This window comes from Ammospiza caudacuta, chromosome 20, assembly GCF_027887145.1.
Source record: "Ammospiza caudacuta isolate bAmmCau1 chromosome 20, bAmmCau1.pri, whole genome shotgun sequence".
Lineage (NCBI taxonomy): Eukaryota > Metazoa > Chordata > Aves > Passeriformes > Passerellidae > Ammospiza > Ammospiza caudacuta.
In genome coordinates this window covers 10,396,288-10,414,409 of record NC_080612.1, presented here as the reverse complement: position 1 = coordinate 10,414,409, position 18,122 = coordinate 10,396,288, and the positions used below count along the sequence as shown (strand labels likewise).

At 39.3% G+C, this 18,122-nt stretch overlaps 1 protein-coding gene across 1 annotated transcript in view; it reads right to left on the bottom strand.

Annotated features, from left to right (window-relative positions):
- Positions 1-557: 557 nt before the first annotated feature.
- BRIP1 (BRCA1 interacting helicase 1) overlaps positions 558-18,122 on the bottom strand; it is a 55,554-nt gene continuing 37,989 nt past the window's right edge. Inside the window, exons 16-24 of the mRNA XM_058818051.1 lie at positions 15,025-15,137; positions 13,575-13,657; positions 10,837-11,127; positions 9,343-10,119; positions 6,900-6,973; positions 6,331-6,409; positions 4,703-4,918; positions 3,931-4,088; positions 558-596 (exon numbers count right to left, since the gene is read on the bottom strand). Of these exons, the coding sequence (XP_058674034.1) occupies positions 558-596; positions 3,931-4,088; positions 4,703-4,918; positions 6,331-6,409; positions 6,900-6,973; positions 9,343-10,119; positions 10,837-11,127; positions 13,575-13,657; positions 15,025-15,137 (1,830 nt within the window). The remainder of the gene's footprint in view (positions 597-3,930; positions 4,089-4,702; positions 4,919-6,330; positions 6,410-6,899; positions 6,974-9,342; positions 10,120-10,836; positions 11,128-13,574; positions 13,658-15,024; positions 15,138-18,122) is intronic.

Here is an 18,122-nt window from a genome sequence, read left to right as displayed (position 1 = left end):
TTTGGAAATCCAGATTTTAGTGGTGTGGAAATGAGGGATCCACACCAACTCAAGCTGCACCACTGCAGAATCTACTGGATTTTTACCAAAAGCACACGGTTCAAACTCCCCTGCATCCATTCACGGGCAGACAGATCTATTAAATTATTTGCCAGCTGGGAGTCATTTCTTTTACAATAAGCAGAGGAGTGAGAGGTAACTACAAAGCAATCCAGAGCTGTCCTAATTACTCCTTCCAGGCAGGAAAACGTGTGATAAAATGCATGTTTTGTGATTCCCTTCCCCTTTAGTGGCTCCAGCACTGTTAACCTGTAGCTTCTGATGGCCTTCCCCAATGCTCTAAACCTGGCGAAAAACCCCGAGACAGACAATCACTGTACAATTTAAGGCACATAATTAGCAATTATTTCATGCACACTTCACAATAATAATCTGTTACGTACTAAGGGGAAAGAAACATTAATGAGCTACTTCTGGTGCCGCTCTGTGTACTGTGTTTGCATAATAATGAGGCCCAATCTGCTGGAAAACACAGAAAGGACAAATTAATAAGGTCGTCATTTTTGTCTAATGATGCTTAATACAGTTGGAGCAATCTGCTCGAGACAAAAGACGGGCACTCAGACATAGCCGATTATGCATTCGCGTGGCAGCTGAAATCTTTATTAAACAGAATGATGAATCTGATTAACATGTGATAACAAATATACAGTCTGGGCCAGGGCCCTGGCACCTCCCGCCAGCTCTGCTCCAGCCCCTCTTTACCGAGGCTTTACTGAGATTGAGGTCACACTGCAATTCCCCATAGGCGCATTAAGATAAAAGTTTGCCAAATGTGGTAACGTGCTGAACAAAACAATATCCTGTTATATAAAAGCTACTGTCTCAACAGCTGACTGTCTAATCAGTGATAGCAACAACTCCTTAATAAGTTTAAAATTTTAATTGTGGGTTTCGGTCGCCTTTTAACAAATGAAGGATGATTTAGTACATTAGCTAAGCTACATCTTAAAGCCTGTGCTACCAAATATTCTAATTCTATATTCTAATATTCTAATTCCAAAGTACTGCCTTCTATTCCATTTCACAACACAATTCTGTTCCCAAAAAGGAATATACAATTATTTAGGGGACTAAAAAATACAATTACTCCTTAATTGTGGGTTTCAGTCGCCTTTTAACATATCAAGGATGTTTTAGTACATGAGCTAAGCTACATCTTAAAGCTTGTGCTACCAAAATATTCTGTCTAATTCCAAAGAACTGCCTTCTATTCCATTTTACAATATAATTCTATTTGCAAAAAGGAATATACAATTATTTAGGGGACTGAAAAATACAATTGCTCCTTAATAAGTTTAAAATTTTAATTGTGGGTTTTGGTCGCCTTTTAACAAATGAAGGATGATTTAGTACATGAGCTAAGCCACATCTTAAAGCTTGTGCTACCAAAATATTCTCTCTAATTCCAAAGCACTGCCTTTTATTCCATTTCACAACACAATTCTATTCTCAAAAAGGAATATACAATTATTTAGGGGACTGAAAATGCAATTAATAAGGGTGTATATAATTACTTGTGGTGTTTTAAGCAGTACAAAAAATAATAATAATTTATGTGCCACTGTTTTGGTGTTAATGGAGGTTTCTAGGTCAGTGGGGAACACAGGATGTGATTGAATTTGTAGAAATGTAGCAGTAAATTTTAAGAATTTAATTTTCAATAGAAATAACTGACAAAAAAGGAGGTTTAAAAATGTAAATACGCAATTTGTTAATCCCACCTTAAATTTAAGTAATGAAAATACAGCATTGCCTCTTTAAAGAGTGACCAAATCTAGGAGTAAATAACAGCTCTTAAATGCAGGGGTTCTATTTTAAGCCTGCTTTGCTGGAGCAATGTGATTTCTATTAAATGAACAATTCCTTGCCTTGCAGAACCAACTGTAGTTGATTTACAGTCAGCCCATGACACGCAGCAACTGAAGATGCCACACGATACCTCAGGACAATGAACATGATTTACCACAGGCTGGGCAGCAGCAGGAACTAAAATGTTGATTTTATCTCCACAAATACATTGCTCAGCACCAGCAGGAGCTTGGATTCAAGAGTAGAGAACTGGGAGCTGAGATTGACTGAATCACAGCTTCTTCACTTGAATGCATTTGTGTCTGCTCTGGTAAATGATAGCACATCATAAATCATCATTTTCAGCTCCTTGCACTCATTCTGTGTGTCTTCATTCACATCAATATATTCCCAATTACAAGAACAACAGCCAGTGGTTTTAAAGATAGGAGGTGATAAAATTAAAGCTGTATTTACCTCTAGCATCATTCATCCCCAGCCCATCCTACCTTTGTAAAGAAATATCATTATTTGCACACATAAAATAAAATAAAATAAAATAAAATAAAATAAAATAAAATAAAATAAAATAAAATAAAAGTGGTTTCCTTCCCACCCCCCCCACAATCCCACCTTCAGGTCACATGAATCTACCCTAAGGAGGGTCAGCCCCAAAGCAGAGATGGTTCCCCAGCTCTGAGGAAGATGATGGGATATGTTTTATGTGGAAGATGATGGGATATGTTTTATGTGGAAGATGATGGGATATGTTTTTCCTGACACAAAGCCATGCATTAAGAGATTAGATCTGTCTCTCCCAAAGCCATGAGCTCTCCCAGTGCCAGAGCTGGGGGGGTTCAGCCTCCTCCAGGCCCACAAGGTTCTGAGGTTTCTTTTTAGTGAATACAGAAAAAATAACAGAGAAGACTGGGAAGGGAAGAGACTCATTCAGAAAATCTGCTGGAGTATTTACATTATTATTATATATTATTTATAGCAGAGTATTTTTAGCTAAACACACCCAGAAGTTCAATCTACAGGTGGGCTGAGAAGAAAACACTGGTTTGTTTTACATTTTTAAGTTAAACCCAGCTGATCCCATGTTTACACCTGATGGAAGAGCCACAAAAGGAGAGTTCAGAAGCTAAAACAAAAAATCAACTCATTCTACCTCAGAGGATCCCTTTATTTTCATATTCTGCCAGTACCAGTTCCCTCAGTGTAACATTTCATTATGTTTGATACAAAATGAATGTTGGAAATGCCATGAAATTTTTGTGGTGCTGTTTGAAATCCCAAAATTCATGGCAAATAATGCTTCACAATCCCTGTCCCTCACCACACTGCCATACTCTGCATTTCAAACAGCCTGGACAGCTGATCCTGACACACACAGGCAAAACATGAGGATCATATTCAGCTTTTGGCAAAGATTCAGGCTCAAAAATCTCTCATTAAGCTCAACTGTCTTTATATCCATGGAATAAATGAAGGAAAATGCAGAAGTGTCCTGGGCTTACCTGCACTGACCCCTCAGGATGGAGCCCACCCTCCACTTTTAAGAGAAAAATCCAGAATTTTCTCATCTAAATTTCAAAGGGTCCTATTGAGAATTCAGTTTGCTCACAGTGAAATACAATACCTAGAATAAATTTCTTCCTGTTGACTCCATTAAACCGTGTCCATGTTCATCCTTCAGGGGCTGATTAACTTCTTCTTTTTTAGTGCCAAAACTAACATAAAATTACATGTCTGAGAAGTCAAGTCCACAGCACTTGTGTAAATATGTTTTGTTCTGGTTTTCCTTTCATGAAAGACATGGATGGCTGCTATTTTCCCATCCCTTTTCAGATGTAATTCTACAGACATTGCAGCAAATTAGGCACAGACAAATATATTCAATGACCTGAACTCAGTTACAACTATAATTTCAAATCTCTGTGGTAGAAATCAGATAATTTTATATGATTTATCTAAGTAAATATTCATTCTACCTTTTACAAAAATAGTATTTTAGTATTTCCAGTACAAATCATTCCATTCTAATTTTATTATACAAAATAAAGTGATCTGACTTACCCATGACTGCACTTTATTACTGAAATGAGTAACCTCAGCTCCTATCAAAGGGCTTGGAGAAATGGACTGAAGGACACAGCTCCTGCACTGCAAGTAACTTGTCAGAGAAGATTCCTTCTCATTCCAAAGAGCATTTAAAGATAAACTGCCATTCAGGTCTTTCAAAAAGAAAGAAAAAGTGGTTTATAAAGGAATCAAGAGAGATTTTTAAAAGTCATTTCATCAGTTGCATTTCACACATTTCAAAGTGTCAGAAAGATTGGTAAAGAAGGCTCAGTCCTTGTGGCAAAATCACCTCTCATTGACTGTGCCAGCCTCACACCCTGGATGGGCAGCAGAATTGCCCACATGTGAAATAAATTAATTTATTTTTGCTCTCTGTCACCTGAAGAAGCAAAGGGTTGCACAAGGCCTGGGCTGACAGCTGGAGTGATTTCCTGTCAAATCAGCAGTTCTGTTTAACCAAGGTTAAACTGGGAATTGTGGCCAATTCCTGGATTTAACTGGGAAGAAATGGAAAGGATTCTGTGCTCATTATCCTTTTCTTTCATTCTTCATCAGGATTTATGAAAGAACCCAACAAGTCTGGGAGTGCAGGGGACACTGGAGCTCCTTTCAGTGTTTGTTAAATGTGCAGAGCCCACAGAGCTCTGAGGAGGGAAAATCTCACCCAAAAGCTCCAAGGGAGGGGTGGCAAATTGTTGGTATTTAATTGAATTTAAAGCAAAAGGGCTTGACAAATGTTAGCTGGAATTCATCAGTGAGAACTTACCTTTCACTGGCATCTGATAAACCTTCAAAGTCTCTTTAAGGTGACCAAGACTTGCAGCATCTGAGATGACCAACATCACATTATCATCTTCTGAAATGGCCTCTAGCTTACACTTACAATTATTAATGGATTCTTTGCTTCTTATATTGGCATTTCTGAAGAGTTTCCAGATTATTTGCAGCTCACTATTACTGTAGCAAGCTTTTCTCAAAATTCCTATAATTTAAAAAGTGGGGTGTAAGACTTATATACACACATGGTTTTGAATACAGTACTGTTCAACCATGCTGCAAACTTTCCACATTTACAAGATGGGAATTTAGGCCCTGATCCAATACCCACTGCAGGCACTGAAAAGACTTCTATTGCTGTAAATGGCCCTTGGAAGAAGGCCTTCTTTAAATTTTTTAATGTGTCCAAAATTTACTTTTCAACAGATAATTTTCCCCTTGTTATTACTCCCAAATCGACCGGCGAGCTTGAATCCACTTTGAATAAAGCTATTTATTTTTTAATTTTCAGATTTTTTAACTTTCCTCAATCAACTGGCATCTGAGATTCAGTTTAAACAACATAAAACTCCTTGCAGACAACAGCCACCCTAACATTCAGACATTCTGCAGCCCAGAATGCTTCTCCTGAGCCCTGGGGTTCCAGCACACATTTGATGATGTTGATAAATTCAGGGAAGGAATGAAAGTTCCTGATGAGATCACCCAAATCTTAAAGGTTCTTTATGAAAACAGGGAGGCAAGGAGTGACCTGGACCTGCCCACTGTGGAGTTTCCTATCTGGTCTGGGTTGAATAGGTGCAGAAAATGGAAAATCTCCCATTGTTGCCCAGGCACAGGTTTGGTTGGCTGAAGAGATTTTTGTCCTTTCTTGGTTTCATCAGCTCCAGACTGTTTAAGCATGAAGCATCTCTAATTTGCATGGAACTGATGAGAATATCTTGTAATTAGGTCATTATCACAATGGCCAGGTGGCCTGAAGATGAAGTTTATTTTTAAATAAATAGAATCGCTGTTATTTTATCAGCCTTTAGACATTCCCAAATTAAAGTGCCTCACAGAAACACAAAGAATTCCCACAAGCAGCTCATCCCCACTACGTACAACAGAATAAAAGCAAATTAAGGTAGGTCACACACTGAAGAATAGCAGTGCCATTATTTCAGGCAGACTTTTGATAGTTCCATGCACTGGATTCACTGAGTTACTGTGCCAGGGTATTACCAAACTTCTCACATAAACTGGGAGCAAATTAACACCTAATCCTGGGAAGGAACCAACCCAATGAAAGGGCCACTATGCTCCAAATAATTCCTTCAGCCTCCCACAATGGCAGCAGGAGCTGCCTTCAGTTAACTCTCTAATATCAGATTGAAGCTCAACACAGGTCAGTGTGGCAGGACCTGAATCAAGAAAACTGCCAGAAAAAATGATTTATTTTAAATAATTGTTCTTGTCACAACTCCCTTCTCTGCCCTCCAAGGCTTTCTGCAGGTCTCATTTATCCAGATGGAGAAATGAACCAATTATTCTAAAATATCCCTCCAGCACCCCAAACTGGGAAAGCAAAGGGTGGATGAGAAATCCCATCCTTCCCAATGAAATAACTGATCTTACCCTGAACTTTGGGCAGGATTTCAGCTCCACACACAACACAGTGAAGTCCTTTCCTGCAAGGCTGCTTGTGTGCTTCCTTCTAGCAAGGCAAGGCACAAATTTGTGTGAATACTGGTTTGCATACAGTAACTATGCAGATTGAAGCATTTAAATATAAATAAATCATATTATAAATAAATTCAATATATCCAAACTGCTTCAGAGAAATACAGTACTTGAAATACTCAAAGGTTATCATTTATATCGGTTAATAATTCAATATACACCATGCTAAAAGTGTTTAACCTTATTTAAATAGAAAAATGTCATATAAAATAAGAGGGATTTTACAGCCTATAACACTGCAGGTTATCAAATTGTTGGGAATTTTGAAAGGAGCCTGGCATGGTTGGTGCCTTTGTGTTTCCCATGAAAAACAAAGGTTAAGTGTGTCAACCAGAGCTCTGCAGATCAGGAAGAAACAATTTCATTGTGTTATTTCACTTGAAAAATGATATAATAAACTATTCTCCATTCCTTGCACCCTGGCCCTCAGCAGCCCCTCAGCACAGGAATTTCATCCATGGTACCTTTCTCTCTCTGGAGGAGCCACTTTGCCTAAGGGCAGCTTTCCTTCTGCTGCATCTCCTCTGAACTTTCAATCCTTCAATAAATTCAACATTTTGTTAGTATTTTAGGCAACAGAGATCATACTGAGGTGTTATATCAAAGTAGGAAAAGCATTTTCAATATTTTAGCCTTGATAGATGTGCTAAATCCAAATAAATAATTCTAGGAAATTCAGTATATTGATTTCACTTCCCTTCTATCTGCAGGCTGGGCAGCATTTAATTCTGAGAACTACCATAAATATATTATCTCTAACATATCAAACAGCACAGTTATTAAACAGAAAGACAAATTCAGGATGAATTTACACCACAAGAAACACTCCACCCCTTACCTTCCAAACACAAAGGGGATTTATCCACCTGTTGATTTGAGCTTTTAGAGGATAAATTTTTTCCAGAAATCACAGTAACAAGTGCTGATGTTTCAATACATATTTGAGAACTAATGGTTAATTTGATATAAAGTTGAAATGGGTGTGATTTGACACAGAGCAGGCCCTGCCTTAAAGGATTTCTGATCAAAGGAAGAGGCACCACAGCTCAAGAAAGGAACAATCTGCTCCAGACAAGGAAAAGGAGATGGATTTTCTTCTTTTTTTTTTGAATGTTATGGATTTAAAGACAGACAAATCTCCTGAAAGACAAATAAGAGGCTGTGGGCCCCTGGATGAGCAGACAAGTCACAAAGCTTAAGTGATTTCTGTTATCTGTTCAGACACACAAAATGCACAAAGGGTTTGGGGCAGAAGATTTGCTTTAGGAAAACTGAGAATCAAACCCAGGGACAGCTCTAGAGACCAGGAACCAACAGGAACTTCAGCATTATTTCAACAGAAATGAAGAATATTTCTCTGTAGATGTGTCAGAGGTTTCCAATCAATACTGATACCAACAGGAACTTCAGCATTATTTCAACAGAAATGAAAAATATTTCTCTGTAGATGTGTCAGAGGTTTCCAATACTGATACCAACAGGAACTTCAGCATTATTTCAATAGAAATGAAGAATATTTCTCTGTAGATGTGTCAGAGGTTTCCAATCCAATACTGATACTAACAGGAACTTCAGCATTATTTCAACAGAAATGAGGAATATTTCTCTTTAGATGTGTCAGAGGTTTTCAATACTGGAATTTCTGCCCTATTAACTAAACCAAACCTGTCAGTGAAATCCAGGACTGAAATTCAAGGAAACTTGGTCATCAATATTGCAAAAATTGAACTAAAAGCCTTATGCCAAATACTGCCAGTTGTAGAAATTCTAGTGTTCTTCCCATTCTTGCAAACTGTCCAATTTCATAAAGATGAATTTATTTTATAAAGACACAATTTAAATCCTGTTGATCTGAGCTTGTTCACAGCTCTGTAGGGATGGACTCAAAATGTTATTTAGATGAATTTCTATGGAAAAGGACCAGTTAATAATTTCATTTCTACTCTCAAACAAAAAGTATCAACACATATGAACCAATCTTTAGATGGCAAAAATCCTGCATCTTCATATCAATGTAGGATGGCAATGAAGAATATTTTCTTAAAAAGTCATTATGTTTTATTACAGAAAAATCCTGGCTCTTTTCATTGCAGAAAATGAAAGAAACATTAAAATACAAAAAAAAAATAAAAAATAGAGTGGGCAAGATTCAAGACCTTTGTGTACAATTTACAATTTATATGTTACATGTAAAAAGTGCTTGTAGGACATACAAATTAGAACAGGTTTTGACATGAATAAACACAGAATCCAAGCAACAGAAATGAGATCCTCTCACAAAAGGAAAACTTAAAGAAATCTCAAATTTTTCTCTGAAGAAGCTTCTCATCTTCATCAAATATCAAAATGTGCACAGCTCCTGCTGGACATTTTGATGAAAGAAATTGGAAGGAATCAAAGAACTGGAAAATAAACCTGTTTTGGTATTTAGGCTCAATCTGTCTATGACCTGATCTGCAAAGATGCTGTTCTTCATGTTTTACTAAAAAACCCCAATCTAACAAATGCAGAAAACCTAATTTGGTTACATGGGTGTTTGGCTTTCTGAAGAAAACCCCAATTATTTGACTGTATTTAATGATGGAATAATTAAATCTGTAATGGATAAATCAATAATTTCAGGTCAGATCCTACTTGGGTTTCTATTCAGAATTTCCAGACATGATGTTCTCCAGCCATGAAGTCAGGATGAGGAAACTTCATCCTATCTCTAGAAAACTGCAGATGGCAAACCTCCCCCAGAGAAAACCCCCAAGATAAAATGAGGAATGGAGCCTGAGGGAAGCTTCTGTTCCATGAGGACAAGGAAGGTGCAGCTGCCCCGTGGTGTTTTGAGGGCTGCTCACCCCAATCCCCACAGGAGCTGTCACCAGGCGCCACCACTGCCCAGCAGAGAGGAGGACACACCTTTATTTCTGGATCTGGAGAGGCTGATTTTCCTTTTTGGGGTGTTAGTGTCCTGAGCTGCTCCCTGCTGTGCTCCTGCAGCCCCAGCTGTGCTGTCCCTGCTCCTCACACCCTCCATGCTGCCATGGGGGCTCCTGCCAGCCCCAGCTGTTCCAGCCCCGTTCTGTGTTTTTGAGGTGCTGCTGGCAACAGGACCAGCAGGGCCTGTGGGGTTCCCACATTCCCCCCAAATCCCAGTGCTGGGACAGGCTGGCACTGGGGGCTCAGTTCTCTGCTCCTCTGGGTCTGCATCATCATACAGTTCTGGGGTGAAGTAAATGCTCTCATCCTCATCCTCATCCCCGTCTAATGCTGAAGGCTCAGCTCTCCCTGCTGCTGGAGGGAGCTCCCTGCAGGGCTCAGCTCCAGGATGGCCTTCAGCACCTGGGGCCAGAGCACTCTGAACTGAAACATGGCTTGTTTCCAAACATGATTCTGCTGCACTGGGTCTGTGCTCTGCAATTAATGCTGATTGGCATGGATTGGGATGATCAATAAGGCCCCTGGGCCCGTCCACACACTGCTGGCTGCTGCTCCCTGTGGCCCTGCAGTTCTGGGCTGCAGGAGTTGAAGTCAGAGGCTCAGGGCAGCATTTCTCCTCCACACCATCAGCACTGCTCCAACCATTCATTTCTTCTCTCTCTGCTTGGATTGCTGCCATTTTGGGGGGGCAGTCCATGTGTGTCCTTCTCTGTTTTACGTAGTGGGAATGGCTCTCTACATCAACTTTCTGCTCACCTGTGACAAATCACAAAACATAAATTAATTGCATCTGATTTACAGCATGTTTAGCACATCAGAATTACCACTGTTTCAGAAGGTTTACAGTGATTTTACAACATTCATTAAAAAAAATAATACAAACAAAAGCCCAGATGTTATAACTATCCTTGTCCATGAATTGTCTTAATTAAATAAATAGATTAACAGGCACATAAAGGTAGAGTATGACTGGATTGAAATTTGTAATCTTTGTTATTGTGCTCGTTCTTGATTGAAATGAAATCAGAACCTTTCCTAAAATTTAGGGATGGATTTTACTTGTGGAGCTGGAACCAGAGGAGATCACATGCAAGGTGTCTCACAGCAATGCCCAAACAACAGATGTAGCTTGAACGAGGGCTCAACTTGCACTAATGCCAATCTTGATGTGTTTCAAATATATTTTAAATTATCTTCACAGTGCTCAATGGAAAAAGAAATTAAAATGAAACCATTTTTGATTGTACTATAAACTTATCAAAGATTACTCTTTTAAGACAACCAGATGGAACAAGAATTAATTTCAGTCTGTTGAGCACAGCTCCTCCACATTTGTGAATAATTATCATTTTCCACTATAGCACTTCTGTAATTTTAAAAAACCATTTGTTTCCTCCAGAAAAGATTCAAGTCCCCATTTGAAACCGCCAGCAGAAATGAACATACTTTGTTTGACTGCTGCCATGCTGTCACTTGGCTGATCCCATGCTGTGGGATGAACCGAGCCGACGGTTGCAGTAAAATGAACTTCTGGGTCCAAATTCTGCTCCTGACTTGTGGCAGGAACATCAGGGGACAGAGGAGTGCTGTTCTCCTGTGGGGAGCCCTGGGAGAGGTGGCAGGGCTGTGCAGGGAGCTCAGAGCTGGGCTCTGAGCAGGGCTGCCCATGGCTCTGGTTGCGGAGGGCGAAGGCGCGCAGGGAGCGCAGGGCGCTGCCGAAGGAGCCGTGGTGCTGCACCTGCTGCCGGATCCACTTGGACAGCCCTGGGGGCACAAACACCTCAGTGCAAAGTATCAGCATCTTACACCAAAATAACAGCCCCCTACACCGAAATATCAACTCCTTACTTCAAAATATCAGCACCTTGCTCCAAAATATCAACACCTTACACCAAAATATCAACTCGTTACTCCCCAAAATATCAACAACTTCAAAACATCAACGCCTCACTCCAAAATAACAACATATCCAAAATAACAGCATCTTGCTCCAAAATATCAAAAACTTAAAAATAACAGCACCTTGCTCCAAAGTAACAGCACCTTACGCCAAAATAACAACATATCCAAAATATCAGCACCTTACTCCACAATATCAGCACCTTACTCCACAATATCAGCACCTTACTCCAAAACATCAACAACTTACTCCACAATATCAACAACTTACTCCAAAATATCATCAACTTTCAAATATCAGCACCTTATTCCAAAATATCAACAATTCCAAAATATCAGCACCTTACTCCACAATATCAACAACTTGCTCCAAAATATCAACAATTCTAAAATATCAGCACCTGACACCAAAACTATCAGCACCTGACTCCCAAATATCAACTCCTTACTACAAAATGTCAGCACCGTACTCCAAAATAACAGCACCTTACTCCACAACAACAGCACCTTCTCCAAAATAAATATCAGCACCTTACTCCAAAATAACGACATATCCAAAATATCAGCGCCTTACTCCAAACTATCAGCACCTTGCTCCAAAATAACAGCACCCCAAAATATCAACTCCTTACTCCAAAATATCAGCACCTGTCCAGGCATTTCCCAGCCCCAAACAGCACCCCAAAGTGGAGCAGCTCTCTGGCCACAAACACAATTTCCCAGGCAGTGTTTCTCACAGTGCTTCTGGGAGAGGCTCACAGGAAAGGATGAGGAACAATTCTTATCTGAACCTGCTGTTAACACCTGGTGCTGTGAACATGTGCCATGTGCTGTGGAGATGTGTTCATCAAAGGGTGCTTCATTAATTAGCCAGTGGTGATGTGTTTGAAGTAAAGGACCAATGAGGCCCATGTGCATCTAACAGTCTAGAAACAAACAATGGGTTTCTTAATAAAGAATTATTGATCAAACTTCTGTAATATATAAAATAAAGCACACTAATATTCAACAGGCAATCAAACCACATAATTCATTGGAATCTATGCCAATTATTGATCAACCTTCATACACAGAGTCTATGCTAATTATTGCTCAACGTTCTGTAATACATGGAGTCTGCTAATTATTACCTGGCCAGGGACCTGTTACAATGATACCCTAAGAGTGCAAGTGTATTTGTGTAGGTAGAGCCTCAGAGATTTCAAGAATTTGCTCATGAAGCTACAACAATTGCTCCTTTCCAGGGCTGGGAATTTGATTTATTCAATGGCAGTATTCTGATAAGCAAACTAAAAATATCCTTCTTTTTCTATTAAAAGCCTATTCCTTCTTCACTAGTCTTCTTTTTAGGCTCAAACTGCTGCCTTGCACAAACATCTTTATTTTTCTTTTTTGCCTGGCTGTTCATTCTGCTTGTTACCATGAATTATTTAAAAGTGGCTTACACAGAGTGCAGCTATTTATTATCATATTAACAGGGTCTGATAAAAATTTGAATATAATCAAGCTTTTTACAACTTTGTGCTAGATTAAGTAACAGTAACTCAAAGAATCACAACCGTTCTACAACCACAGGTTTTATTATAACCTGCTCCTATCAAAATAATCAAAATATTAAATATCAGATGTCTTGAGCATAACAGCTTTTTAGATTATATTGGAGCACACAGGAGTCAGTAAAAACTGACTGCCTCGATTTTAGAAAGTGTTTTTGAACCCATTTAAATATTCTTTGTGTATCAATTAAAAAACAAAACAAAACAAAAAAGCCCAAACCCACAACAAGAGAGAATTTCACTCTTTTGTGAAGTTTTACTTTTTAGAGAAAGAAATCTTACCAAGCGTTGAGCATCTGGATTATTTGTGCTCCTATATGAATTTCTAGTGCTTCCTTCAATAATTTCAATGTATTTTTAGTACATCGAGAAGGAGCAGGACTCAACTGCAGCAGCTGAGCTCCACCTGCTGACTAAGCCCAGCATGGGCTGCTGAGCTCAGCTCTGCCCAGCAAAAAGGGCAGGACCAAAGCTGAAAACACATTCCTAAGCACTTTATTTTCTACTTTTTATTTTTTTAAAGGTTGCGTGCAGCATCTGTTTTACTTCACCTGCATTTACTTCTACCCAGTATAAAACTACAAACAGCAATCCCTTGTTGTATAATGAATATTCAGCAGTTCAATGTCTGTTCCATGGCTGGGGCACATTCTGACCCTTCCTATCACCTGTATTTGTACAGCCACATTTCTGTAATTCAGAGTTTTCAGTATTTTTCTATATTAGGAGTTTCCCCAGAAGATTTTTACCTCTTACCAGTTATGTATTTATTGGGGTTCCTCCTGAAGCGGTCGTCAACCAAAATAAGAGCCCCCCAGTCATTCCTGTGCCTTATACACCTAAAAGTGAGGGGGGAAAAAGAGGATTTATGTAATTAGAGAGCACACAGCAAAAATCTGTGGGAATTGGGAAAAAGGAATTGCTCTGAGTCAGCTGGAATATGCAAAGTTATACAGGAATGATCTGCTAGTGGATGCACCAAAAATTGTTATGGATGTCATGGAAGCTTCATATTCCTTCAGCTGCTGAATGTACATGGAAACAGCTAAATTAAAAATAAACCACAGAAATATTCCACAGCCAATCAAACCACATAATTTATTTTCCACTCTCAACTGGGCAGTGTAAACATTACAGAGCTTCCTGTACGGAATGTTCTGGTTTTATCAAAATCCTTCCCCACACCTCAGGTTAGCAAGGGCTTTGGCTCATGGTTTGATAAGGAATTTGTACCTTTATGTCAGAATGGAAGCCTATTTTCTCCATTTTAGACCACCCAAATAATAAATTAAACAATAAGTAACTGTCACTAAAACTTGATTTAAGTTCAAGCTGATTTATTCCACAACTGAGAGCTTTCTTTACCTATTTAATTAATGCTCTTTGATTCCAAAGAGGAATTTAAGAAATCAGGCCTGTAACAACAAGAATACACAAGGAGATTTCCTAATGTTACAATTTCTCTCAATTTTCTCTCTAAGCCTTCATTTATGTCATCACATTTGCATTAGGACTAATTCAAATCAGAGGAGTTTTCCAGCTGATGTTTCTGTGCCTCTGTAGCCATGACAGATGCACCTACAACAGATATGGATGACAGCTCTAATCTTTATTTATGTGATAAATTTTGTTGAAGGAGGATGAATTAATTCTACCTTGTTAATGACATTTGGGGGAATTTTTCCATCTAGGAAATGGAAGCTGTACCACTTCTTCTAAATCTGGGAGGAGATTAGTGAGCACAATAATTGAATTGACCTTTTGCAAAGGTCTGAAAAACCCCACTGCTATTTCTCCCTTTCAAAAATACTTGTAGGCAAAATATCAAACAATTTCCTGAGCCCACTGAGAGTGTGAACAATTAGTGCATTGGAAAAGTCCTGAAGATCCTCATTTGCTTTAAAGCTCAGAAAATATTTGTCTCTGCTTGTGCTTTTTTTTTCCTGTATATCTTGACTATGAGCAATCAAACGTCAACAAAATTGAAGTAGGTTCTGAATGTAAAATAAAATCTGAATTATAACAATGCACAACAGGCTGAAAAGCAGAGAACTGCCAGTACAGAGCAGCTCAAGAGACAAAATTTGCAATATGAGAGCTTTGGCCTTACTTACCCCTTTGTGCTAAAAGTGGGGAATAAATCCTTAAAGATCTCCCTAAAAAAAAGTTCTACAAATTTCTATAGTTTTAGTTATGTTTATCTCACCTTCCCAGGGCTTGGTTGAGAGCTCTGTAAGCTTGGATTTCATACCACTGACTCCCTGATAAAAGGCCTCTTGTACTTTTGTGCTGGTCATTGTACTTCCTCTTTAATTCAACCTAAGGAGGAAACCATAAAATATTTGGTTTGTTAATGCTGTTGAAAAGGAGATATTCTAAAAGGGGAAAACAAGCAAACAGTGATTAAATCAGAGAATATATAAACTGTGCTTCAGTGTTTCAACTCTAAATTCTGTACACTAACCAATTCTGGCTTCTGAAATTGCCCTCAGCTGTGATCTGTTCCAATAATTTCAATGTATTGACATGAGCACCACACACTCATCCAAAGCCCTGAGCCAGTGAGAGGAGGATAAACTGTTCAGACAGGTGAAAAACCCCAAACCAGGGACAGGTACAGACTCCAAAGCCCAGATTTATTGGCTCTTCCACAAAGAATTCCCCACTGGAGCTCTCCCTTGTCACCAAAGCCACTCCTCATCCCCAGCTGGGACCAGACCCTGCTTTCCCCATGAGGGTTCAGCAAATTCAACTTTTCCTCCTCAACAGAGCTGCAAAAAGCTCTGGGGACAGAGGGGCTCTGCCAAGGAGCAGCACTCAGTGACACCAAGCAAAATTCCAGTTTGGCATCAGCTCCTGAGGTCTGGAAATGTTTCACTGCAGAGCATGGGAGATCAGGCAGGGAAAAACATGTTCCCCTTTTTAAAACTCATCCCTGATGCTTCAGAACCTGGAATGAACTGCCCAAGAAATCCCTTCCCAATCAGGATAACCACACACAAAGCCTGGTGTGAACTGGAACAATTTGCATTAGAACATTATTTATATCAAAGGTTTTATTATTATTCAGCCAGGGGAAATGAATTATTATTTTTTTAAACAAGCATAAAAATACCCCAAAAAGGGTCTTTCTGCTGCTCTTTTGTGCAGTATTAACCTTTCTGAACTGACAAGTGAAAGGACACGCTTCAGGAGAGAAACCAGCAGACTTCTAACCTCTTCTGACAGGTAACTTTCAAGTTGCATTTGGATAAGAAATTTTATTTTATGTACTTATGCCCTTTAAATTGCCTGTCAAATTTACAAATTCAATCTTTACAGCCAGAAAGTAAATTCAGTTTGATTTCACAGATTTAATATTTGTTCCAGTCACTCAGAATTTACTGACTGGCATGTGAGGTTTCCTTCTTAATTTTCCAAAGAGAAGATGATTTCTTCTGAATGGTCTATGAACATTAAACCATTCCTTAAAAAGGAACTTGGCTTTATCTGTGCATTTCTACAAACTGAGATACTAGCTGGAGAAGGAAAAGGGTACTGCTCACCTCTGGAAATGAGGAATGATGATGGAAAAGTTCACTGAAGCCTTTAAAACATAACCATTGACAATATTCTCCTGTGTGTGTTTTGCATCTGCCTTCTAGTCCTGGTCAGTTTTATAACAATTTATTTTTTGGGAGAACTGTGTTACCAGTAAGATTTTGGCCATTTGGAACCAGTGGAGGTTTACCAGCCCCTCACTTTGCCAGTAGCCTGTGCAAGCAGTGTTGTGATAACTGCTCCCGTGTCTTATGTGAAAAATGACATTATTTTTAAATACCTGCATAAATTCACTGAAGTAGCAAAAAAAGCAAACCAGTCAGATCATCTAAATAAAATACAGTATTTCCACATTCTCCTAATACATGTCAGTGTTATCAAGTTTACTGCTAGTATGCACACCAAAGACATCTCATTGCTCAAATGATATAAACCCCAATTTTTAATATAAAACCCCATTAGTTTGGGGGGGTTTAACCCCAATCCCGTCTTCTAATGGTGTAACATATCTCCAAAACTTCCTTCTATTAATTTTAAAAGAGTTACCAGAAAAGCAGCATTGTGTTTTGTGCCTGCAGAGCTCCTGCCTCAGCAGAGATGGGAGCTCAGTGTGCAGGGGGATGTCACAGACACATTTTATGAAAAATTCTTCCCTTAGGATTTTTCCTCCTGAGAAGCTGAGAGGCCTCAGGAACAAAATGTAAACAATGGTTATCTGCTGCTGTGGAATGCAACAGGTGCATCTGGGATTGGTCTCATGTGGATGTTTCTAATTAATGGCCAATCACAGTCAGCTGGCTCAGACTCTCTGTCCAGGACACAAGCTTTTGTTATGATTCTTTCTTTTTCTATTCTTAACCAGCCTTCTGATGAAATCCTTTCTTCTATTCTTTTAGTATAGTTTTAATGTAATATATATCATGAAATAACAAATCAGCCTTCTGAAACACGGAGTCAGATCCTCATCTCTTCCCTCATCCTCAGACCCCTGTGAACCCCCCCATCAGGGGGAGGCTGTGCAGGTAAAAGGCCAGGGCCTGTCATTTCCATGCAATCAGAATCTATTTCATTGTGGACCTGCTGCATTCCCCCCCATCAATTCCAGGCCAGATTCAAGCTGACATGTTACATATGTGAAAAAGGCAGTGCCTCCTGCTAGCAAATCTGCACAACGTGCAGGAAAGCACAGGCTAGAAGGGATTAGTTAAAATGTCAAAAGACAGCCTTTTACTTTTACCTGTTCATCCTTAAAAACATCCTCCCAGCTCTGGGGCAGGATTTGCAGACAAAGAGCTGCACAAGGCCCCTGGCAAGCTGTGCCATGCTGTAGCTGTCACCCAGATTAGCTTTGATCTGTGTGGGAGGTCACGGGCACAGCCACGCTCACTGCCAGCTCCCCGTCCACCTGCACACCCCTCCTGCTCCAAGGCTTCATTACCCTGACATCCTTCACTCTGCCACGGCAGCTGGGAAACAGCAGCGAAAAATGATAAATGCCATGAACAATTCTGGTTTTTTTAAGGATTGGAAAGATACTCGGAGGCAGTTTGTGCTACAGCTCAAGTGGATTTTTCAAACAGAATTAGCGATGGAGGTTTTTCTCCAATGACAACAATATTAAATGACATTTGATACGTTAGATTTTAAGTTACCTGTGGTGATATTCCTTCACATGAAGAAATTCAGACTTATTCAGGATATAAATGGATTTATACTGTGGTGACCACAGATTATATGAGTTAGTTCACAGCACAAAGCTGAGAA